Below are 25787 nucleotides of genomic sequence, written 5' to 3'. Positions count from 1 at the left end.
CACCATGGGAGTCTCTGCTACTTCTTTATCTTTTTCTTTTTCTTCCTTTCTCTTACTTTCAGGATATCTTTTTTTCATATCAGAAGTCTTACTGAGTGAACTGAAGTATCAGCCTCTGTTATTATAGGCTTTTTCTTTTGTTCAGGATAAAATTCAGTGATAACTCCTGTGAGAAGTGATGGACAGGGAGGGGAACACACTGATGCTCTTAAAAGGAAACAAGAAATAGATGGTGAAACTCACCAAGTGTTTGAATCTCTGCCTTGCACCTCATCTTCTTAAAATATCATTTACAAATAGCATTACAAAGGTTTTTTTTTTTTGCCTTTTTGAAACAGAGCATTCTCTATATCATGCCAGATAAAAGTTTGAATATCTTCTGCTTTGAAACAGATATGCAAGTCAGCCAGGGCATGAGTTTATGAACCTTGATGAAGAATGCATACATGTAGAATGTATTTTCAAATAACTTTCTTTGGTTTGCAGGTACAATTCTGGTGGATAACATGCTGATCAAAGGGACTGCTGGAGGACCAGACCCAACCATAGAACTCTCTTTAAAGGACAACGTGGATTACTGGGTATTGTTGGATCCTGTCAAACAAATGCTTTTCCTGAACAGCACAGGCAGAGTTTTGGATAGAGACGTTAGTACATTGTTTTTTTTTCTCTTTGCCCCTCTATTACAACTCTATTATAATTTAAATATTTGCATGTGTTTGTTAATATATCAAATTTTCATTGTATAATTTGAGTTTATTTTCAGTGTTCGTCAACAAAAATATTTTTTTTAAAACTCCTTGAAAGAAGAATAAGAAAAGAAGAAGGACCATCTGTCTGAGAGAACCATTGTTTCTCTTTTCTGAAATCTTGGAAGTTTATCAAATATCTGAATAAGGAGAGAGCATAGTGCTCAGAATAAATGGGTGGTAACCTTGGAAAAGTAGGATAAGCCCAGCCTAATTCATGGCAAAGTTTGAGAGCACAACTAGGTATTGGCTTGAGGACAGAAAGTTCCCTTGGATTGCCAACAAGAGGCTGCTCTTACAAGCAGTAAGTGTTGGTTGAGAGGTGAGTGGCAATGTGCTTACAAAGCTGACAAAAATTAAAAGAAGCTGAGCAGAAGTTTCCTGGCAATGTCTCAGTCCCGTAATTCTCAGGCATACCTAAGTATTTAGATATTAAGAACATCTACATAACCAAAGTTAAGTGTCTTCTTTCTGAAAAAGTTGAAAAACTTGAATAGACTTAAGTAGCTCTCTAATGCAACTTTATTTTCACTCATTTGTATTCTAGTCTTGAGTGCCAAGAAAAGCATGTGTGAATATGTACATACGGGGGTGTCATAAGCAGTAATTGTACAGGACCTTGTGAAAACTCAAGAAGTACATCACATTGCCTACTCCCAAATTTCCATTCTATAAAATTCAAATGTCAGATACTCAACCTAATGAACCTGAATCATCTCCCTACAGTGTTTGGGATTTATGAGCCACTTCAAATATGATGAGGAGTATATGACTCCCTCATCTATTTCACATCTAAATTCAAACTCTTTAAGAACTTTGTGGTGAGGTGGGCAGTAATAGAACTCTCCCACCAGAATGGGTTGCCCTTGTACAGTGGGAGAGGCCCGTAATTCAGTGACTGAGCAGTTGGGACAGATGTGGAAGGAGGTGACAAGGGGAGAATAGGAATGGATCTGTTGTGTTCAACCTAGAGGGGAAAAGTCAGCTCTGATGCTGTTCTCATTTCTACCATTGCCCTCACTCATTGTGTCCTTTAATCATAGCAACATTCTTTGCACCCCACAAATCAGAGTTTTGCCTGGGTTGCTAAGACTGTCTAAAATGGAATAAGGACAGCTGTTATCTTAGAATTTATCTTGCCTTGTCTTGTCTTATAGTCAGTCTTGCTTTTATAAAAACAATTTGAATAATGGCACAAATTGGCAAGCTGCAAGAGTCTCCCCAAGCTGTGTTACTCACAGACACCCTTCTTTTTTATATCTGGTTTCAGGTATATAACATTAGAGTTCAGCATCTGTTTACACCACAGGGTAGTCACCACCACAAGTCTAATTGTTATCCATCACCATACAATTGACTCCCTCTACTTAGTTTGCCCATTCCCACAATGCATCTTTTACTGGCTTTAATTAGGAATACTCATATCCAAGTCATATGAATTTTATAATGTAGCATGTTTGTAGAATTATAGAATATATTTGTCTAATTTAAGCCAATGTCATTTTGTATCTTGTCCCTTTTTTTAAAATTTATTATTATTATTTTTTTAATTTACAATATTATGTTGGTTTTGCCATACATCAACATGCATCTGCCACGGGTGTACACGTGTTCCCCATCCTGAACCCCCCTCCCACCTCCCTCCCCATACCATCCCTCTGGGTCATCCCAGTGCACCAGCCCCAAGTTTCCTGTATTTTGCATCGAACCTGGACTGGCGACTCGTTTCTTATATGATATTATACATATTTTAATGCCATTCTCCCAAATCATTCCCCCCCACCCCCCACAGAGTCCAAAAGACTGTTCTATACATCTGTGTCTCTTTTGCTCTCTTGCATACAGGGTTGTCATTACCATCTTTCTAAATTTCATATATATGTGTTAGTATACTGTATTGGTGTTTTTCTTTCTGGCTTACTTCACTCTGTAAAATAGGCTCCAGTTTCATCCACCTCATTAGAACTGATTCAAATGTATTCTTTTTAATGGCTGAGTAATACTCCATTGTGTATATGTACCACTGCTTTCTTATCCATTCATCTGCTGATGGACATCTAGGTTGCTTCCATGTCCTGGCTATTATAAACAGTGCTGCGATGAACATTGGGGTACACATGTCTCTTTCAACTCTGGTTTCCTCAGTGTGTATGCCCAGCAGTGGGATTGCTGGGTCGTATGGCAGTTCTATTTCCAGTTTTTTAAGGAATCTCCACACTGTTCTCCATAGTGTCTGTACTAGTGTGCATTCCCACCAACAGTGTAAGAGGGTTCCCTTTTCTCCACATCCTCTCCAGCACTTATTGCTTGTAGACTTTTGGATCGCATTTGGCTTGTTTACTGGTAAATTACTTTCTCTTTGGAATCAGTCTGTTTGTTGTTTGTAGACCTTTTAATGATGCCCTTTCTGACCAGTGTGAGGTGGTACCTCATTGTAGTTTTGATTTGCCTTTCTCTAATAGTTAGTGATGATAAACATCTTTTTATGCCATCTATTGGCCATCTGCATGTCTTTTTGGAGAAATGTCTATGTAGGTCATCTGTCCATTTTCTGGTTGAGCTGCTTGTATTTTGTTGTTGAGTTGTATGAACTGTTTGTATATTTTAGAAATTAAATTCTTATTAGTCATGTCATTCACAAATATTTTCTCCCAGGCTTTAGACTTTTTCCTTTTGTTTATGGTTTTTCTTGCTGTAAAGAAGCTTGCAAGTTTAACTAGGTCCCATTTATTTGTTTGCTTTTATTTCTGTTGCCTTGGGAGGTTGACCTAAAAAAAGAAAAATTGGTAAGATTTATGTCAGAGAATGTTTTGCCTGTGTTCTATTCTGGGAGCTTTATAGTGTCGTGTCTTAAGAATATATGTTGGGCAAAACTAATACAATATTGTAAAGTTTAAAAATAAAATAAAATTTAAAAAAAAGAATATTTAAGTCTAAGCTGTTTTGAGTTTATCTTTGTGTATTGTGTAAGCGTGTATTCTAATTTCATTGATTTATATGTGACTTTTCAACTTTCCTAACATTGCTTGCTGAAGAGACTGCCTATCCCCATTGTATATTCTTCCCTTCTTTTCCAAAGATAATTATCCATAGGTGTGTGGGTTTGTTTCTGCTCTCTCTATTCTGTTCCATTGATCCATATGTCTGTTTTTGTGCCAATATCATGCTTTTTTGATTACTATAGCTTTTTAGTATTGTCTGAAGTCTGTGAGGGTTATGACTTCTGCTTTGTTCCTTTTCCTATGAATTGCTTTGGGTCTTTCAGTGGTTTCATATTAATTTTAGGATTATTTATTTTTGTTCTGTGAAAAATGTCTTGGGTAATTCCATAGAGATCACATTAAATCTATGGATTGCTTTGGGTATTATGGCCATTTTAACTATATTAATTCTTCTACTCTAAGGGCATGAAACAATCCAAATATCTTGACATCTCTTCTTTTAGACTCAAAGTTGGTAGGTAGACAAAGAGCTTTGACTTCTATTCCCAGCCAATATGCATTTAACTACTAAGTTTTGTACTTTTATTTCCATAGTATGTTCTGCATTTGCCAACAGCATAACTCCAGTACAAGCCCTCTTAATTCTCATTTGACTTTGGAACCATGTCCTAGTAGTTCTTACTATATTTCACAATTCAAATTGTTCCAGTTTTAGTGTCTCAAAGCAGAGTTCTGGCCTTTTCAGTAGATGAATTTTCATTGCAAACTGTTTTATTTCAGCCTTGACATTTCCTAAATTCTATCAATCTATTCCTTTTATTTAGAAACATATATTCTCAAATCCAGGAAAACTAACCTAACAACTGTTCTCTCAGCATGATCTTCCTGAGTCAAAAAGATCCACTGGAGAAGGAATAGGTTACCCACTCCAATATTCTTGGTCTTCCCTTGTGGCTCAGCTGGTAAAGAATCTGTCTGCAATAGGGAGACCTGGGTTGGACCCCAGGGTTGGGAAGATCCCCTGGAGAAGGGAAAGGCTATCCATTCTTGCCTGGAGAATTCCATGGACTGTATAGTCTATGGGGTCACAAATAGTCAAACATGACTGAAAAACTTTCACTTTTTCACTTTCAACATAATCTAATTTTTTTTCATGCCTTCCCTGATACTCTTTTTGAGCTTATGCTTTGAAATGACCTTTATCTATTACCATCAGTTGGATGTTATCTACTACCAAGACATGTCTCAAAATGCTACCCTCTACATAAAAGTATTTCCTAATAGTAACACTGATATGTAATTTCTTATTGTAAACTCCAGAGCCTTTAAACTCTCTCTCTCTTTTTCTTTTTTTTGACCACACCATATGGCTCTCAGGATTTTAGTTCCCCAACCAGGGATTGAACTTGGACCACAGCAGTAAAAGCACTGAGCCCTAACCACTGGACTGACACGGAACTCCTTCAAAATTCTTTTTTAACTTACATTATTGCTTGCTTGCTAAGTTGCTTCAGTCGTGTCCGACTCTGTGCGACCCCATAGACGGCAGCCAAACAGCCTTCTCTGTCCCTGGGATTCTCCAGGCAATAGTTATCTATATTTATCTCATATCAGTTTTATAGAATTTGCTTAATGTACAAGGACTATGTCATATTAATCTTAACGCATGTTGAACTTTGCATAAATAAGTACAATTAAATAAATGTAATGTCCTTAATAGTTGATTGTGAAAAACCTACAAGTTTCTATATATTACATATATCTAATAACATTTTCAAATAGGTACTTTTTATTTTAGGCAACTTCTTTAAATATGCCATTAATTGTGAAAGTTTAATTTGTAAAGCACACTTTTAACTCTGGCCAGCCATTTATGTTAAGTTTTGCTTCATCATTTAAAAAACATTTCTATAGCACATTACATCTTTTTTCTTTTCACTATCTTCCAGTTTAATTTTTGAAGTAAATATTTTTTAAAAAATTTTGTAAAAAGTAGTATGTATGTGGGAAGAAAAATCATGGTAACATCCTTTCATTACAATGAGGAGTAAATAACTTTTGCCTTTGCTTTATGAAAAATAAAATCTATTCTTATTCAAGTTGGCTAAATACTTATTTTCCATTTAAATTATTAAATAATCCAAATATTGTTGTTTCTAGAAAAATCTCATTTCTCCTTAGACTAAATATGTATGCTATAATCAACACTGTTCACATCAATACATTATTTATAAATGCTTCACTTTGCATTTTGCAACTAATTGATTGTACAACAATTTTTTTCAAATTAAAAAATTTCTTATTCAAAAATTCTTCCTTTACATTTTACTCTCAACCTTACTTTGCAAAGATCATTTTCATCAACTGTTGGTACATATCATTCCTGAACTTTGTGTATGTCAAAATATATTCACACATGTATATATATGGCTGGCGTGCACCTTCTCAGACTTCCTCTGCGGCTTGCCACATGGACACAGGACCCGGGACCTACTGGCAATGACAGCAAGCAGGCAGGAGGAATATTTGAGCCACTGCCATCTTCTTACCAGTTGTGCCAGCTCATCCTGAAGCCATCCAGAATGAACATTTTGAGGAGAAACAATGATGGATGAAACCCATTTCCATGGTAGCTGGCAGACACACTATGGGCTTTGAGCTCTTGTCTTCCCCACCCCTGCTCTGGTGAGACTTGGGGTCTGGCCTTCCAGATTCATCAACCAGTGCAACCCACAAAAGAGGGAAGTCTGAGATGGGTTTACCTGTCGTGACCCTAGTGAACTCTACTGATTCCCATGCCTAGCTAGCTTCAGTTTGTGCATCTCTCATTGTATTTGCCATTTCGCAGGACTGAACTTCTCGCCTGTATTCAGTTTGCCTTTGTAGGACTGAAGACATTTTGGAAAGATTAGCATGACCTTGACAATTAATCTCCCTCTTTCCAAGACCTTCTGCCCAGAAGCAGCAGTCCAGTCCTTCTCTTGCCAGTCCCTGCTGCACCCCTAAAGTGGACAGACCCCTGGGCCTGAGGCACGGCCCACCTTGTGACTCTGTATCATTTCTGCCTGGAGACTTGTGCTGCCAAGTTCCACTTGACAGATCTCCTTGTGTGTCATTGTTGGCAGAATCAAATCTCTGTTCTCCATACTCCTCCTGGCCACTGTAATTTGAGTTGTTGACTCTCACTACAGAATTAATCCTTCATTAGGTCATTTGTTCTAGCCTAGCCCGTGCTTACTTCCTGTCCCCAGTGTTCCCTTGAAATCCGCACACCAGCTGAGCCATGACATATCCTACCTTCAGTCACCTCTATTGCAGGAAGTGGAGTTTGTCTAGACATCCTGGGTTGAGCAGGATATCCTCCAGTAACTACTGTTTAGGTCAAATTCAGGTGAGGTTAAACCAGAGTAAAATATCACCAGCTGGTTTCAGAGAGGAAGGGGCTGCCAGATGTCTCTTGTGAAGACTGCGCATTTATGATTATGTAAAAAACAAACAAACAAACAAAAAAACATATATCCATAACATATGGATATACAAGTATACATTTAAAGTGGACCTGGGTTCGATCCCTGGATCCGAAAGATCCCCTGGAGAAGGCAATGACTATCCACTCCAGTATTCTGGCCTGGAGAATTCCATGAACTATGTAATCCATGGGTTCACAAAGAGTTGGACATGACTGAGTGCCTTTCACTTTCACACCATACTAAACGATTGTCTTTAAATTTGGAAAATGATTTGTATGTCTAGGGAAATATGATGGTAATCACTCTAAATAATTACCATCAAATTTATATACAACATTATTTTTTTATGATTTGTTTCATGAATTAAGCAAATTAAGAGAATCAGAGAAGATAGAATTGCCATGACTTATTTTTGCCACCAGTTATTAAAAATAAACCAGAATTTTCCTAACATTCCTAAGTTTGTTGGAACCCCTTGACTCTCACTAATAGCCTTGGTGGAACTGTACTTGGTATTTTTATGACCATCTTATATAGAAGAATAGAATCTATTCCAATGTGAGATCACAATGAGTGTTATATATTAGCCACCAGGAATTCTTGCCTTCATCATGATCCATTATGGTTGGAATTTATTGCAAGCCAAGATCTATCTATGCTACTAACATTTGCATAGGGAACTAAAGTTGTTAGTGACAAGAGTTCCAGGTGACCTGATTATATCTAATTTACGGGCACTTAGCAGGACTAAATGGGGACTCAGCACACTACATTTGATTCTCTACTTGCAAAGATTATGACCTTTCTGGTATGGAATGGTTTTATAGGTCTCTTTTGCAATGTTAAAAGATAAATAACTTTAGAACATAAATTGTCACCTGATTGTCTTCAAGAGGTGTGTCAGAAGGGCTAATAGTCACCTGATTGTCTTCAAGAGGTGTGTCAGAGGGGCTAATAGTCACCTGATTGTCTTCAAGAGGTGTGTCAGAGGGGCTAATTGTCCCCTGATTGTCTTCAAGAGGTGTGTCAGAGGGGCTGTTATTTACTTTACAATTGAGTTAGGATTTTTCTTAAAAAGTCTATGAAGATAAATACTGTAAAATCATAATCCACTGTAAAAATGGAGATCATCTAATCTAAATTCTTTCCAGAAAATTTCTCAGATCTAGTCTTTTAAGTTATGTTTTAGCCTCAAATGTGCTGATTTTCAGTGATGTGGCTTTACTTTTTGGATAGTTCATTCTTTTCTGTCCCACTTTGGATTATTAGAAAATCTCTGCTTACATTGAAAACATATGCTTTGTAATACTTTTAATTTATTAATCTTATTTCTGCCCACTGAGACTACAATGAATAAACTAATTGATCTTTTCATAACAACCATTCAGATGTATGATTAATCTTGTGATTTTTAATTTAGACATTTTGAGTTTTATCACACATTCTCAGTGTAACTAGACTTCACATCCTATTTGTCCTTGAATTGGTGCTTATTGTAATCCACCTATTTCTTCATCTATTATTAATGCATATGAAGTAATTTGTATTATTATTCAACATTGTATTATTTAGTGTTGGCATGTAAACTCTTCTTTTACTCATCCAAATTTTATAATTATATTTTCATATTAATGTTTGTAGCCATTTATTATTATATTTGGGCAATTAAGTTTTGTTTCTAATACAAATAAGGTGATTTTAATTAATTATTATAAACATTTATGGTTTTGAAACTTATTATTGACTCATTAAAATGATTTTGAACCTTGTTTTGTATCATTAAATGTGCTATGCATCTTTCTGGGCTTGTGGTATTCATGGTATTCACAGATTTTTATACACATGACTTTAATACCTTTGTATATGTTAGTTATTTAAAGTGAATTGGAAGGATTTCCCTGGTGGTCAGAGGTTAAGCTCTGCACTTCCAGTGCAGGGGGCATGTATTCCATCTCCAGTTGGGAAATTCATATCTCATATGATGTGTGGTACAGCCAAAAAAAAATTTTTTTAAGTGAATTAGAGAAGACATTAGATTAGAACTCAAAGCTGTGTGGCACTTTATTAGAGACCTTCCTCCATATAATGATGCTTCTAGTTACTCTTTCTAGATGCAATTATTCAACCAGGTATAATACAATTCAACTGCCTTTCTCTTTATTGGCCATAAATATACCTTGATATTAAACAACGTTTTTTTTCAGGTTAGGCATGTTTCTACAATGTTCTTCTCATTAGAAATGTGACATTCTTAATTCTGGTAATTATTGTCCTATATCTTTCTGTGCATGCATGCTAAGTTGATTCAGTCCCGCTCTTTGCGATCGATCCCATGGACTGTAGCCCACCAGGCTCCTCTCTCCATTGTTCTCTTGGTAAACATACTGGAATGGGTTGCCATGCCCTTTTCCAGGGGATCTTCCCGACCCAGGGTCGAACTCGCCTCTCTAAGTCTCCTGCATTGGCAGATGGTTCTTTACCACTAGTGCTGCCTAGGAAGCCTGCTATATCTTTAAATTGGTTTTAATCCAAATATTTAACATTTTGTTTTATAATTCAGGATGATCTGTTTGTATTTTGTAGATTCTTTTTTTTTTACACTTTTGGAAATTTAGCTTTTTATAAGTAAAAGCTAGTTTGCATTTTAAGTGTTACTATGTTCCTAGCACTGGATAAGTTCGTATAATACTTACTGATAATTATTATGATAAGTCTGTCATATCAGCATTTATTGTTATATTCATTTTTAGAGATGAACAGACTGAGCACAGAGAGACTTTGCATCTAGATCATATAATTCATACGTTATGGGACCACGGCTACAAGCCAAGTGGTACAGCTCCGACAGTACTCAGCCACGTGTTCTAGGCACAGGGCTAGTTACTGTGTAGAGAGATTAAGTCATGACCAAACTAGCATCCCCAGCTTTATGAAACTTCCAATGCAGTAAAGAGAAAAACACTACAACAAATATATAAAATGTATAATATGCCATGCGGTGCATGAAAAAAGCAGTAAAAACAGTAAATAGAGGGGAAGTTGAGAGGAAAGAGCAGATTGGAGGCATGGCATTCTAAACAAGGTGCTCAGAATAGATCACACTAATAAAATTACATGCAAAGATAATTTTATAAACTCTGAAAAGATTTTAAAAATGACAAAGAAATATTTTGTGTCATTACTTTGCATATCTAGAGTCAGAGATGCAGGTGTGTATCATACTCCTGCAAGCCCTTTGTCAGCACCTGAGTAATAAGTGCCTCCTTGATGAAAATTCTCCCTTTGTAGAACTGTATCATAAAATAATTAGACAAATTAGCACCTATTTATGTATAAAATGTTTATTGAAATATTGCTTAAAATGACAAAAACTAACAACAGTAAACATATCATTATAAGTTTTTACTTAGACCAAGTGAGCTATAGCTTTATAATGGAATACATACTATAGATTCATAGTAGTATACATCAAACTGCTATAGTAAATCTATATTTGCAAGCATGAACATGGGATGATAATCTCGTGTGTGTGTGTGTGTGTGTATAAGACAAATTACTTTTGCAGAGAAGAAAAGATTAAAAATAAAGTTTAACTGTATAGATTTAATAAATTTGGGTTGTGAATGGATTCTCTTATTTTGGCTATCTATATATTGGTTTATATCAGATATGAACATTTAATATTTTAGAAAAATATAAATAAATGCAAATTTTATAATCTCTCTACCCTATGTATATTATTACATTACTTTTATAAATTAGAAGCTTATGTCATTGCTTCTTTGACTTTTTTAAAAGCCAAAATTTGTGGCGTCCCAGCAAATCTCAGCCATCACTTTTGTGATTGTGTTCATTGCTAGTCCTCTAATTGTGAACAGAATGCTACCTGAGATTCTATTTTTTTTTAATTGAACAATGAAGTAATCATGATTGTCTTCTCATCCATAAAATCATATAAAATGGATCAATTTTTATAGATTACTATAATTTAAAAGTAAATAAGTATAGAATATTTTATTAAATAGTACTTTGACAATAATGAGAGACTTCAATTTCAATTGTTTTTTTAAAAGATGCAATTTCTGTGTTGCAGCCTCCAATGAACATACACTCTCTCGTGGTGCAAGTTCAGTGCATCAACAAAAAAGTGGGCACTGTTATCTACCATGAAGTTCGAATTGTGGTGAGAGACAGAAATGACAACTCACCCACATTCAAGCATGAAAGCTACTATGCCACAGTAAATGAGGTCAGTTTCTTTCCACCTTTCTCTGTTTCCTTTTTATCAATATGTGTAACTGACTGCATATTATAAGTATTTTGAAATCATCCCTCTGTAATAATAAAATAATAAACTGTTTAGAAATACCGAGAAAACATTTCAAAAATAGTGCTTTAGAAGAATAAGATCTGAGTGACTTCTAATATGGTTTTAGGAATTCACTTTGCCCTAGAAAAAAAGAATTATTTATAATAATGACCAAAATATTGATATTTGTATCATCTTGGACAATTTAATGTCTGAATCTATATACATACATGGTTGCTAAGGTTTATCAGCAGCTATTCTTATTGTCAGACATGACTGAGCGACTTCACTTTCACTTTTCACTTTCATGCATTGGAGAAGGAAATGGCAACCCACTCTGGTGTTCTTGCCTGGAGAATCCCAGGGAAGGGGAGGCTGGTGGGCTGCCATCTATGGGGTCGCACAGAGTCGGACACAACTGAAGTGACTTAGCAGCAGCAGCAGCGTTCTTATTGTAAAATGAGACAGACTAATTTTTTTCTTTTGTAGCTCTGAGGTGGTAGCTGTAATTAAGTACTAGAAGAAAATACATATTTAAGATTTTATTAATTTAAAGTTATTTCCTCAATTTTGAAATCAAGTTTTGGCACATTAAAAATAATTAAATATAATTAAAAACTAAATTTATTTTAAAAATGCTCATCAAATTATCTAAAAAATATTTTAAAAGTAGTATTACTGATTTTATTGTGCTGTGCTAAGTCATATCAGTTGTGTCTGACTTTTTGCGACCCTATATACTGTTGCCCACCAGCCTCTTATGTCCATGGGATTCTCCAGGCAAGAATACTGGAATGGGTTGCTGTGCCCTTCTCCAGGTATCTTCCCAACTCTGGGATCGGATCCACATCTCTTATGTCTCTTGCATTGGCAAGCAGCTTCTTTACCACTAGAACATGCTTTTTTTGTTGTTTGTTGTTTACTTTTGTTTTCCTTTTGAGCTAAAATCCATAAGCCAAGAATCCTTTTAATCTTAATGGTGACTATTATATTAATTTTGGGGCATTCCATTAAATTATAAAATGTTTCTAAAGTATCTCTAATATCTATTATGTGTAATTTAGACACAAAAAATGAACCACATTTTTAATAGCCTCTACTTTAGCAAATCATATTCCTTCTATGATGTCTATTTTTTAATCTTAAAAATACATATCTACTTTATAAGAGGAAATCAGTACACTTTGAGTATTAAAACAGCATTGTGCCTATAACTTCTACATTATTTTTGAAATTATTTAAAATGTGTCTTATTTACTTCAACATTCTTCTGTTCATTACAATTTAAAGAAATTATATTTCTCATAATCTGAGAATTTCTAGATTTTTTTAAATTTTATTTTATTTTTAAACTTTACATAATTGTATTAGTTTTGTCAAATATCAAAATGAATCCGACACAGGTATACATGTGTTCCCCATCCTGAACCCTCCTCCCTCCTCCCTCCCCATACCATCCCTCCGGGTCGTCCCAGTGCACCAGCCCCAAGCATCCAGTATCCTGCATCGAACCTGGACTGGCATCTCGTTTCATACATGATATTTGACATGTTTCAATGCCATTCTCCTAAATCTTCCCACCCTCTCCCTCTCCCATAGAGTCCATAAGACTGTTCTATACATCAGTGTCTCTTTTGCTGTCTCATACACAGGATTATTGTTACCATCTTTCTAAATTCCATATATATGCGTTATTATACTGTATTGGTGTTTTTTTTTATTGCATTAAAAAAATAAGCTTTTTAAAAGTTTAACAGGGAAAGCCACTTGTCAGTCAATGTTCAACCTTTTTGAGCTACCTTTTACTTAACAGATTTCTGCTAAAACAGACAAATGCTAATTAATGTAATTAATCATGTTATATAATAATTATTTAGCATTTTATTTTAGCATCTAAACTATACTTTCTGAATGAGTTTTTACTTTGTTCGAGTGCTAGTTTTATTTGAATATAAACTGAAAGATAAATTATCTTAGGCAACAGGCCTAATTTTAAAATCCAGTCTTGTACCATGTTTAACTGTTCTTGGATACATGTCTTTATTTTCTAAAACATACAAAGTTCAATTTGCATTCAAAGTATTCTATGTAATTTGACTACTTCTACCCCCACTCCAATTTTTTTCAGCACTTTGCTAAAAACTAATTTTTCCAATACTATTTTAATTGTGTCATTCTTCTATTCAAAAATTACATAATTTCTCATTATTATCAAGATAAAGATCATCTGTCTCCACCAGCTGACTTTCAAAGCCTTCTATTATCTGATCTTTTGTCAATGTATTCTTAAGTTCAGTTTCTCTCTGATAATACACATTCTGTTCAGATTAACTTCCTCATATCTTACAAATATACTCATTTCTTTGGCTTTACTCACACTGTTCAATTTACTTAGAAGGGAATCCTCCATACATTGCAAGTCTCCAAGTTTTATTCATTTTTTAAAGTTTAACTCATGACCCATTTCCATTTCCTGTTTCTATACTCATCCTGAGCTATACACAGTCATTGATCTTCAGTTTCTCCAAACTCTAAACTCCTATATCATCTGGTTAAATGCAATTAGAATGATACAATTTGTAGAAACATTAAACATTTTATCTTAAATATTATTTTGGAGAGGTAAGATTTCAATACAAAACTGCCTAATTATGTTTTTCTCTCAATGTGGTTCCCAAAACCAATTGAGACAATCCTATCACACTGATACTATGGTCAGATTTTCTATGGTTTTTGTGGAACATGTGGAATTGATATTTTCCTTCATTGATTTTGTTTGTACTCTCTCATATCAATTTTCTTGTAAAGAATACAAAGTTTATTTAAACACCAAAGCATAATTATAAGAAAAAATGAAATTTAGCTATTTTTCTCATCCTATTTTTGAATAATTTTTAGTTTAATTGTCTTGAATGAGTTTATCAATGTTTCTTTATCTATATATTTATCTCTCCATCAGGGCAAATATATTGCAATTTTATATATACACATATATATTTATATGTATGTGTGTATATGGGTGCATATATATATACTGCAACTACAGTGCTACCTCTAAAATAAAATTAAATAAAATGTATTTTACTCTGTGAAAGACTGCAAGATATTTTCTTTTTTTTTTTTTTTTTATTCTTCCAATTTTATTTTATTTTTAAACTTTACATAATTGTATTAGTTTTGCCAAATATCAAAATGAATCCGCCACAGGTATACATGTGTTCCCCATCCCGAACCCTCCTCCCTCCTCCCTCCCCATACCATCCCTCTGGGCCGTCCCAGTGCACCAGCCCCAAGCATCCAGCATCATGCATCGAACCTGGACTGGCAACTCGTTTCCTACATGATATTTTACATGTTTCAATGTCATTCTCCCACATCTTCCCACCCTCTCCCTCTCCCACAGAGTCCATAAGACTGTTCTATACATCAGTGTCTCTTTTGCTGTCTCGTACACCGGGTTATTGTTACCATCTTTCTAAATTCCATATATATGCGTTAGTATACTGTATTTATGTTTTTCCTTCTGGCTTACTTCACTCTGTATAATAGGCTCCAGTTTCATCCACCTCATTAGAACTGATTCAAATGTATTCTTTTTAATGGCTGAGTAATACTCCATTGTGTATATGTACCACAACTTTCTTATCCATTCATCTGCTGATGGACATCTAGGTTGCTTCCACGTCTTGGCTATTATAAACAGTGCTGCGATGAACATTGGGGTACACGTGTCTCTTTCCCTTCTGGTTTCCTCAGTGTGTATGCCCAGCAGTGGGATTGCTGGATCATAAGGCAGTTCTATTTCCAGTTTTTTAAGGAATCTCCACACTGTTCTCCATAGTGTCTGTACTAGTTTGCATTCCCACCAACAGTGTAAGAGGGTTCCCTTTTCTCCACACCCTCTCCAGCATTTATTATTTGTAGACTTTTGGATCGCAGCCATTCTGACTGGTGTGAAATGGTACCTCATAGTGGTTTTGATTTGCATTTCTCTGATAATGAGTGATGTTGAGCATCTTTTCATGTGTTTGTTAGCCATCTGTATGTCTTTTTTGGAGAAATGTCTATTTAGTTCTTTGGCCCATTTTTTGATTGGGTCGTTTATTTTTCTGGAGTTGAGCTGTAGGAGTTGCTTGTATATTTTTGAGATTAGTTGTTTGTCGGTTGCTTCATTTGCTATTATTTTCTCCCATTCTGAAGACTGTCTTTTCACCTTGCTAATAGTTTCCTTTGATGTGCAGAAGCTTTTAAGGTTAATTAGGTCCCATTTGTTTATTTTTGCTTTTATTTCCAATATTCTGGGAGGTGGGTCATAGAGGATCCTGCTGTGATGTATGTCGGAGAGTGTTTTGCCTATGTTCTTCTCTAGGAGTTTTATAGTTTCTGGTCTTACGTTTAGATCTTTAATCCATTTTGAGTTTATTTTTGTGTATGGTGTTAGAAAGTGGTCCAGTTTCATTCTTTTACAAGTGGTTGACCAGATTTCCCAGCACCACTTGTTAAAGAGATTGTCTTTAATCCATTGTATATTCTTGCCTCCTTTGTCGAAGATAAGGTGTCCATATGTGCGTGGATTTATCTCTGGGCTTTCTATTTTATTCCATTGATCAATATTTCTGTCTTTGTGCCAGTACCATACTGTCTTGATAACTGTGGCTTTGTAGTAGAGCCTGAAGTCAGGTAAGTTGATTCCTCCAGTTCCATTCTTCTTTCTCAAGATCGCTTTGGCTATTCGAGGTTTTTTGTATTTCCATACAAATTGTGAAATTATTTGTTCTAGCTCTGTGAAGAATACTGTTGGTAGCTTGATAGGGATTGCGTTGAATCTATAAATTGCTTTGGGTAGTATACTCATTTTCACTATATTGATTCTTCCAATCCATGAACATGGTATATTTCTCCATCTATTAGTGTCCTCTTTGATTTCTTTCACCAGTGTTTTATAGTTTTCTATATATAGGTCTTTAGTTTCTTTAGGTAGATATATTCCTAAGTATTTTATTCTTTCCGTTGCAATGGTGAATGGAATTGTTTCCTTAATTTCTCTTTCTGTTTTCTCATTATTAGTGTATAGGAATGCAAGGGATTTCTGTGTGTTGATTTTATATCCTGCAACTTTACTGTAGTCATTGATTATTTCTAGTAATTTTCTGGTGGACTCTTTAGGGTTTTCTATGTAGAGGATCATGTCATCTGCAAATAGTGAGAGTTTTACTTCTTCTTTTCCAATTTGGATTCCTTTTATTTCTTTTTCTGCTCTGATTGCTGTGGCCAAAACTTCCAAAACTATGTTGAATAGTAATGGTGAAAGTGGGCACCCTTGTCTTGTTCCTGACTTTAGAGGAAATGCTTTCAATTTTTCACCATTGAGGATAATGTTTGCAGTGGGTTTGTCATATATAGCTTTTATTATGTTGAGGTATGTTCCTTCTATTCCTGATTTCTGGAGAGTTTTTATCATAAATGGATGTTGAATTTTGTCAAAATGCAAGATATTTTCCATGCTGTTTCTTCTTTCAGTACAAAACATACAATTAAGGTAGTTATGACTAGAATGATCTAAATGTTTTCCTAAAAATAAAAATAAAGCCATTTGAGGTTTAAGAGACTATTGGTGCCAAAATATTTTACGCTTCATTACAGTCCAAATGACAGTTATAAAGTCATCATCACAGATTTATAAAAGTGTCTTTAAGTCCGATTAGTCACTCTCCTTATTCACTGTGAGGAAATTGAGACCTGGAACAGCACATGAATTGCCTACAAAAGTTTAAAATTCTATTTTTGTGAGACAGAAGATATTGAAAGTTTTGTTTTTTCTCTCTCTGGGTCATTGGAAGCTCTCAATTAATTTTGGACAATTGTATCATTAAGTAATTAGTCTGGCTGGTTTGAAGAACAAGTTGTACAGTCTAATTGTTGCTGATCATTCTTAAGTAATTTCTGGAAGATAAAGATTTTCTGGCAGTGATGTCTTTGATAACACATGCATCCCATTTCAAAACATTCCTTTTGACATAATAGAAATAAACAAGGACAAATCAAGGCAAACATGTTTTCTTATGCTTGTGGAGAATTAATCTCAGGGTAAAGGAAAGGTTATATTTGTCCTGGTCTTTAATGATCTGTTTACAGAAAGGGCAATATTTTTAGTCAATATTAATTTGTTCTTTTTATCATCTTGACTATCACCCTAAATGTACTTTGCATCTGTGACCTGCTGTGATTTATTGCAGATAATTTGTTGGCACTTTCTGGAAGAATGTTTTCTTGCATTTCTCTTGACAGGTAGATGGTATACAGTTAAAAAAGAAAGAAAGAGAAAGGAAAGGAGAAAGGAAGAAAGGACACACGCATTATGTAGCACTCTAGTATTTACTGTTGAAAAAATCTGCATATAAGTGGACCCATACCATTCAAACCCATGTTGTTCATGGATCAACTGTATATATAAAGCTTCTGAACTGTATTTCTTCAAGTGTCTAGGAACTCAGAGAAATACAGTTCAGATATAATCGAAAGGTTGGACTCAAGGAATTTGCCAGTGTTCAACTTTTTTTGACCTAGAAAAATGGCAATTCATATTCTATAAATAAAAAACTGTTTTAAGTAAAAATTCATGCTGCTATATTATTGCAGAGTTTATATTGTGGTCTTATACTAGTCAAGAATGAACACTTCATGTCTATTACCATTACTATTGTTTCTTGATGGTGTTTTGATTTATTTAATGAACTGTTTCTATCAGTTTTTGCTTAAATTAGTAGTCCAGTACTCTTTCCAGTACTCTTGCCTGGAAAATCCCATGGACAGAGGAGCCTGGTAAGCTGCAGTCCATGGGCTCACGAAGAGTTGGACATGACTGAGTGACTTCAGTTTCACTTTTCACTTCATGCATTGGAGAAGGAAATGGCAACCCACTCCAGTGTTCTTGCCTGGAGAGTCCCAGGGGCGGGAAAGCCTCGTGGGCTGACGTCTATGGGGTTACACAGAGTCGGACACAACTGCAGTGACTTAGCAGCAGCAGCAGCAGTATTTCTGGATTGTCACTAAATTAACTATAAGGAGTTCTGCACAACAAGCTTAAATTAAGAAAGGACAGAATGGAAGGACATGAAACTGAAGAACACACTTCAGGTCAGATCCTGGAAGGCACCATCATGCCTATTCAGTTCTGTGATGAAAAAGAAAAAAACATGATGTGGATAGCTAATTTGTAAGATTATTGACCATGAGTTAGCAAAAATAAAATTTTCCTCCCAACAAGATATTTAAATATATATTATTATGTGTAATTAAAAGATAACACATAAAATGTATAAGGAAACTGCACATCTTCTCTCTTTTCTTACTCAACATTCTTCAGTATGTTTCTGTAATATTGCTTTTGGATTCTTGTCATCCTATATACAGAGGCAGTACTACATGGCTGTTTGACGAGGTTATGGAAGGAAAACTATACCTAAAAACTGCAGAATTAATTCTTTCCAGTCACATGAAGCATTTGCAAGAATTTACCAAATGTTAAGGTATAAAGGAATGTCAACATATTCCAAATGACTGAAATTACACTGAGTATGTTTTCTAATCACAATGTAATTCAGCTTGCAATCAATAAAAACACAGAATTAAATTAGAAACTTCACACTTATTCTGAAAATGACATATAAAACTCTCATTATTCCTAACTAGTATTATTGCATATGTAGAAATGCAACAGTATTTACATGTAGATTATTATAATTAATAAATGAGCTTAGCAAATTTGAAGACAAAGTCAATATTAATTTTTTAAATAAAACTGTAACAAACAAGAAGCAAATTGTAATGTCATTCCCTGATCATAGCACCTTCAATATGGAGGTTTCAATTATATCAGTTTACTCTAAATTAAATTAAACTTTTAATTGAAAGGAAGTACAATTCCACATCTTGGTAAAGATACAGAGTAAATACAACTTCTATACATTGTTGGTAGAGGAGTAAATTGGAACAATTACTTTGGAGATTTGCTTGTAGTTTCTACAAAAGATAAAGAAAAAGAGATCTTATGACCCAACAATTCTGCTCTTGTGGTATGTATGTTCACCAAGTAACATGTACAAGAATATTCACTGACAGTATTTCCATAATAGTTAAAACTGAGACAACTCAAATGTCCAACTATGTTAGAGCCGGCTTACCATTTTTAATTGCATTTATCTTGAAAAAATAAAAATTTCTCTGTGTTTCAGTTTCCTCATGTGAAAACTAGAAATGAAAATATTAGGACACCTACCTCATGGGGTTTAATCAACATTGTAATAAATCTTAAAGTAGAAAAGAAAAAAAAAGCCCACGGATTTTAGTATACAGATGTTACTTGTGTGTTGTTGTTTAGTCACTAAGTCATGTCTGACACTTTGTTTCGCTGTGGACTATAGCCCAATGCTGGACTGGGTTGCCATTTCCTTCTCTAGGGTGTTACTTGTGTATTTTGTAAATAATTTTAAAATACAATCTTAAATGAGTTATCTTTATATCTTTTATTTAAACCTGATATTATATTTATGTGCATTTATGTGTGTGTATAATATCAGGCTTAAATAAGTGATATAAAGATTTAAAGTGTGCATATTTATGTGTGGTGGTGGTGGTTTAGTCTCTAAGCTATGTCTGACTCTTTGTAACCCCATGGACTGTAGCCTGCCAGGCTCCTCTGTCCATGGGACTTTCTAGGTAAGAATACTAGAATGGGTTGCCATTTCCTTCTCCAGGGGATCTTCTTGATCAGGATCAAATCTGCATCTCCTTCACTGTGGGGTGGATTCTATACTGACTGAGTCACCAGAACACTCATATGTGTGTGTGTGTATGCGTGTGTGTGTGTGTTTTGAGTTAAATTTGAGAAGAAGCTTATACATGATAAAGTGTTTTAAGGAAGGAGTAAAAGTTTTCCAGATTATTGTGACAAATTATATAGGCTGACAAAATAGTGATGACAGAAAAAGAAGCCCAGATATAAAAAAAAAAAACTTGGTAAATATAAGCTATGTGAATTACAGTACTTTTTACATAACCCTAGGGGGAAGTTATTGCCAAATTCAGACTGAAATTGAAGAAAGTAGGGAAAACCACTAGACCATTCAGGTCTTATGATTATACAGTGGAAGTGAGAAATGCATTTAGGGGACTAGATCTGATAGAGTGCCTGATGAACTATGGCCTGAGGTTCGTGACATTGTACAGGAGACAGGGATCAAGACCATCCCCATGAAAAAGAAATGCAAAAAAGCAAAATGGCTGTCTGAGGAGGCCTTACAAATAGCTGTGAAAAGAAGAGAAGCGAAAAGCAAAGGAGAAAAGGAAAGATATAAGCATCTGAATGCATAGTTCCATAGAATAGCAAGAAGAGATAAGAAAGCCTTCCTCAGAGATATATGCTAAGAAATAGAGGAAAACAACAGAATGGGAAAGACTAGAGATCTCTTCAAGAAAATTAGAGAGACCAAGGGAACATTTCATGCAAAGATGGGCTCCATAAAGGACAGAAATGATATGGACCTAACAGAAGCAGAAGATATTAAGAACAGGTGGCAGGAATACACAGAAGAACTGTACAAAAAAGATCTTCACAACCAAGATATTCACAATGGTGTGATCACTGACCTAGAGCCAGACATCCTGGAATGTGAAGTCAAGTGGGCCTTAAAAGCATCACTACGAACAAAGCTAGTGGAGGTGATGGAATTCCAGTTGAGCTATTTCAAATCCTGAAAGATGATGCTGTGAAAGTGCTTCACTCAATATGCCAGGAAATTTGGAAAATTCAGCAGTGGCCACAGGACTGGAAAAGGTCAATTTTCATTCCAATCCCAAAGAAAGGCAATGCCAAAGAATGCTCAAACTACTGCACAATTGCACTCATCTCACATACTAGTAAAGGAATGCTCAAAATTCTCCAAGCCAGGCTTCAGCAATACATGAACCGTGAACTTCCAGATGTTCAAGCTGGTTTTAGAAAAGGCAGAGGAACCAGAGATCAAATTGCCAACATCTGCTGGATCATCGAAAAAGCAAGAGAGTGCCAGAACAACATCTATTTCTGCTTTATTGACTATGCCAAAGCCTTTGACTGTGTGGATCACAATAAACTGTGGAAAATTCTGAAAGAGATGGGAATACCAGACCACCTGACCTGCCTCTTGAGAAACCTGTATGGAGGTCAGAAAGCAACAGTTAGAACTGGACGTGGAACAACAGACTGGTTCCAAATAGGAAAAGGAGTACATCAAGGCTGTATATTGTCACCCTGCTTATTTAACTTCTATGCAGAGTACATCATGAGAAACACTGGGCTGGAAGAATAACAAGCTGGAACCAAGATTGCCTGGAGAAATATCTATAACCTCAGATATGCAGATGACACCACCCTTATGGCAGAAAGTGAAGAGGAACTAAAAGGCCTCTTGATGAAAGTGAAAGAGGAGAGTGAAAAAGTTGGCTTAAAGCTCAACATTCAGAAAACTAAGATCATGGCATCTGGCCCCATCACTTCATGGGAAATAGATGGGGAAACAGTAGAAACAGTGTCAGACTTTATTTTTGGGGGCTCCAAAATCACTGCAGATGGTGACTGCTGCCATGAAATTAAAAGACGCTTACTCCTTTGTACGGAAAGTTATGACCAACCTAGATAGCATATTGAAAAGCAGAGACATTACTTTGCCAACAAAGGTCCGTCTAGTCAAGGCTATGGTTTTTCTAGTGGTCATGTATGGATGTGAGAGTTGGACTGTGAAGAAAGATGAGCGCTGAAGAATTGATGCTTTTGAACTGTGGTGATGGAGAAGACTCTTTGAGGGTCCCTTGGACTGCAAGGAGACCCAACCAATCCATTCTGAAGATCAGCCTTGGGATTTCTTTGGAAGGAATGATGCTAAAGCTGAAACTCCAGTACTTTGGCCACCTCACGCGAAGCGTTGACTCATTTGAAAAGACTCTGATGCTGGGAGGGATTAGGACCAGGAGGAGAAGGGGACGACAGAGGATGAGATGGCTGGATGGCATCACTGACTCAGTGGACGTGAGTCTGCGTGAACTCTGGGAGTTGGTGATGGTCAGGGAGGCCTGGCATGCTGAAATTCATGGGGTCGCAAAGAGTCAGACACGACTGAGCTACTGAACTGAACTGAACTGAACTGAGGGGGAAGTTATGTATTTATGTGAATTATAGTCCTTTTTTTCATAACTCTAGGGAGAAATTGTGTTTTAATTTGTATATGACTGTTACACCACTTAACATTTACCTTAGTTTTCGTGTGCCAGCAAAGCTAAAATTATATTAAATAATATTAATATGACTCCTCTTTAACCAAATGTCTTTATTTTCCTCAATAAGGTTTTTGTACATGCACAGAGTTATGAAGTTCAAATATAAAGGGTCCTAAGAGAATCACAGTCAATTTAATAAATTGTGTTTGGTCAAGCTCTCTAAGTTCTTAAGAACAGGAAACTTTAAAGGATACTTCATAAATCTAAATTTAAAATGCCATTTATAATTTAGGAAAGTAAAGGTTAGCAGTGGAAATAATCTTGTTTTTCAGGAACAATCAAGTTGTTTCATAACTATTGACATTACAATTATATCACAAAGTATGTCCTGGTTAACAGTTTAAATATCTATAAGCTTTACGTTTTGAGTAATTTTAGTATTTATTTTTCTTCTTTGAATTTTAGCAATTACTCATTCGTAAGTAACTTGACACATTAAAATTTGTTCAAATCTAAAATTTGTTCACAGGTTTCTGCATAGACCTTCTTGCTAATTTAGTGGCATCATATCTCCTGATGTTGACTGGAATTAGGTCAGACTACAATGATAATGATAGATTCATTCTAACAATTATCATTTATGAGTGCTAAGGTTTTCCATGAAACATCTTATTTAAAACTTACTTAAACCTGCACACAAACTCAAATTATGTGCGTATTTTTTTTCATTTTGCACAATAAAATGAGAAAATACTGGGACAGAGAAGCATTTATTAATTTGCCTACGATTTCATAGCTAATAAGTAGCAGATCTAAGTAAGAAACAGAGGCAGCTTCATTCCAAAACTTAGTGTTTGATCACTATATTGTACAAATGCATCAGGCAAAAGAAAGATAATGCTCAGAGACATAAAGGATAAGGGATATATACAAGCATTAATCTGAATAGCATTATTACTAATTTATTATTTATTTTTATTTTTGGCTGCACTGTGTCATCACCGCTGTGCACAGGCTTTGTCTAGTTGCCACAAGCTAGGGCTATTCTCTAGCCGTGGTGTGTAGACTTCTCATTGAAGTTGCTTCTCTTCTTTCAGAGCATGGATTCCAGGGCACGCAGGTTCATAGTTGTAACACAGGGGCTAGTTGACCTGCAGTATGTGGAATCTTCCCAGATGCGGATTGAACCTGTGCCCCCCACACTGTCAGGCAGATTATTAAATACTGGACCATCAGGGAAGTCCTAGGTAGAGTTCTAAGAGAAAGGCACAAAGCCTTTGGATTCACTATAACCTAGGTTGTGATATAGTGTGACCACTTCCTCTCTGCACAATCACAGAAAATTGATTAATTTCTAATACACTTAGTTTCCTCAATGGAAAAACATAGTATTAATTTCATTTATTGAGTCACTTATTGAAGATGAAAGGATACAGAGATGTAAAGTGAAACCAATGGTTCTAGATATGTTCTAGGCCCTCATTTAACGGTCAGAATGGCAACGGCCCTGAACTTTCTAATTACATCCAGCAATCTCTGCTTTTATCCGTTCATGCTTCCCACAATTTAATTCTCAAGGTAAAGTACACTTGAATATTTTCATTATGCAATGTTTTTTAGTTGGAATTTTTTTTTAATTTTATTTTTGTTTTTGCGATCTGTTTGGGATAATAATTATACATCTCATATTCATTCTAACTATATTGCTAGTACTTGATATTTTTTAAACTAAGGAAAAATAGTATAGCAGAAAAATAAAAAATTATGAATAGGACTGAATCCCATGAAACACTGCGACTAACAAATATAGTTCTAAACTTCATTCTGTTCACTGATGGGCACTTTCCTGAAGGTATATTTTTTCAGCTTCACATCACCAAAGATTTTCTCTTATATTTTCTCCAAACTTTGTGATATTAATAATGTTGAAAAACCCCTTTAATGCACCATGATGGGCACTGTAAAATATCACACTTGTGACATAGTAACTATAGAATATGGAGAAGGCAATGACACCCCACTCCAGTACTCTTGCCTGGAAAATCCCATGGACGCAGGAGCCTGGTGGGCTGCAGTCCATGGGGTCGCTAAGAGTCGGACACGACTGAGCGACTTCACTTTCACTTTTCACTTTCATGCATTGGAGGAGGAAATGGCAACCCACTCCAGTGTTCTTGCCTGGAGAATCCCAGGGACGGGGGAGCCTCGTGGGCTGCTGTCCCTGGGGCCGCACAGAGTCGGACACGACTGAAGTGACTTAGCAGCAGCATCTATAGAATATAAGATGGATTATAGGATGGCAATGTGGTATCAGATTTGAACTGTCAAAAGAGGAATATATATATAGCTTTTATAGAACACTTATACATTCATGATGAGTTATAAAAACTAATGTAGTGATGAGCACATGCCAACTACTTCTAGATTAGTAGACATATCATGTGAAGAGTATTTCATGGTAGCTGGTAGAAATTTTACTTTAAATGCTGTTGTATCTCTTGCTAACACAGCATGATGTGCCTTTCAACAATACCCATTAGGTTAATGAACTCACTAATTTTTTTTGAAAATAGACTCTGAAATGATTTTTTCCCTTAAGGTTTTTGTGTATGGTTAAAAACATTTTAGTGATCAAACCCATCAGCAGGAACTAAAAGCTGAACTTCAGCCAAATTAAATCGTAGGAAAGAGTGGGAACCTCTCTCTCTCTTTTGTTCTTTCTCTCTCTTTTTCTATCTTTTTCTCACTCTTTTTCTATCTTATATTTTGGTTAACTGTTGGTTCAAATGTATGTTAAATGTTTATAAGAACTAAATGTAATATAAAGTTTTATCTTTAAAATATTTGTATAATAAATGATATGTTTAAGTCTTGGACTTAGTTATAATGAAAATGATTATGGAAATGGTTTGTTTATGTTCATATTTTCTATCATTTATGTAAACAACATAAAAATATTTAGACCTAAGTAACATTTTAATAGAAATAATGAAGTTCCATATAAACCCACATCCATTTTCCTCTATTCTTAATGTGTTTCATTGGTATGGTACATATTTTAACA

General features: G+C 35.3%; 1 protein-coding gene across 8 annotated transcripts in view; it reads left to right on the top strand.

The window, feature by feature from the left end:
• Positions 1-25787, top strand: part of PCDH15 (protocadherin related 15) — a 1046857-nt gene that overhangs the window by 487493 nt on the left and 533577 nt on the right. For all 8 annotated transcript variants that reach the window (XM_027528919.1, XM_027528921.1, XM_027528918.1 and 5 more), the window contains 2 exons: positions 487-647; positions 11255-11410. In XM_027528919.1, coding sequence (XP_027384720.1) covers positions 487-647; positions 11255-11410 — 317 coding nt within the window. The remainder of the gene's footprint in view (positions 1-486; positions 648-11254; positions 11411-25787) is intronic.

Source organism: Bos indicus x Bos taurus, chromosome 26 (assembly GCF_003369695.1).
Source record: "Bos indicus x Bos taurus breed Angus x Brahman F1 hybrid chromosome 26, Bos_hybrid_MaternalHap_v2.0, whole genome shotgun sequence".
Lineage (NCBI taxonomy): Eukaryota > Metazoa > Chordata > Mammalia > Artiodactyla > Bovidae > Bos > Bos indicus x Bos taurus.
The sequence above is the reverse complement of the archived record's forward strand: the minus strand, read 5'-3'. Positions and strand labels throughout refer to the sequence as shown.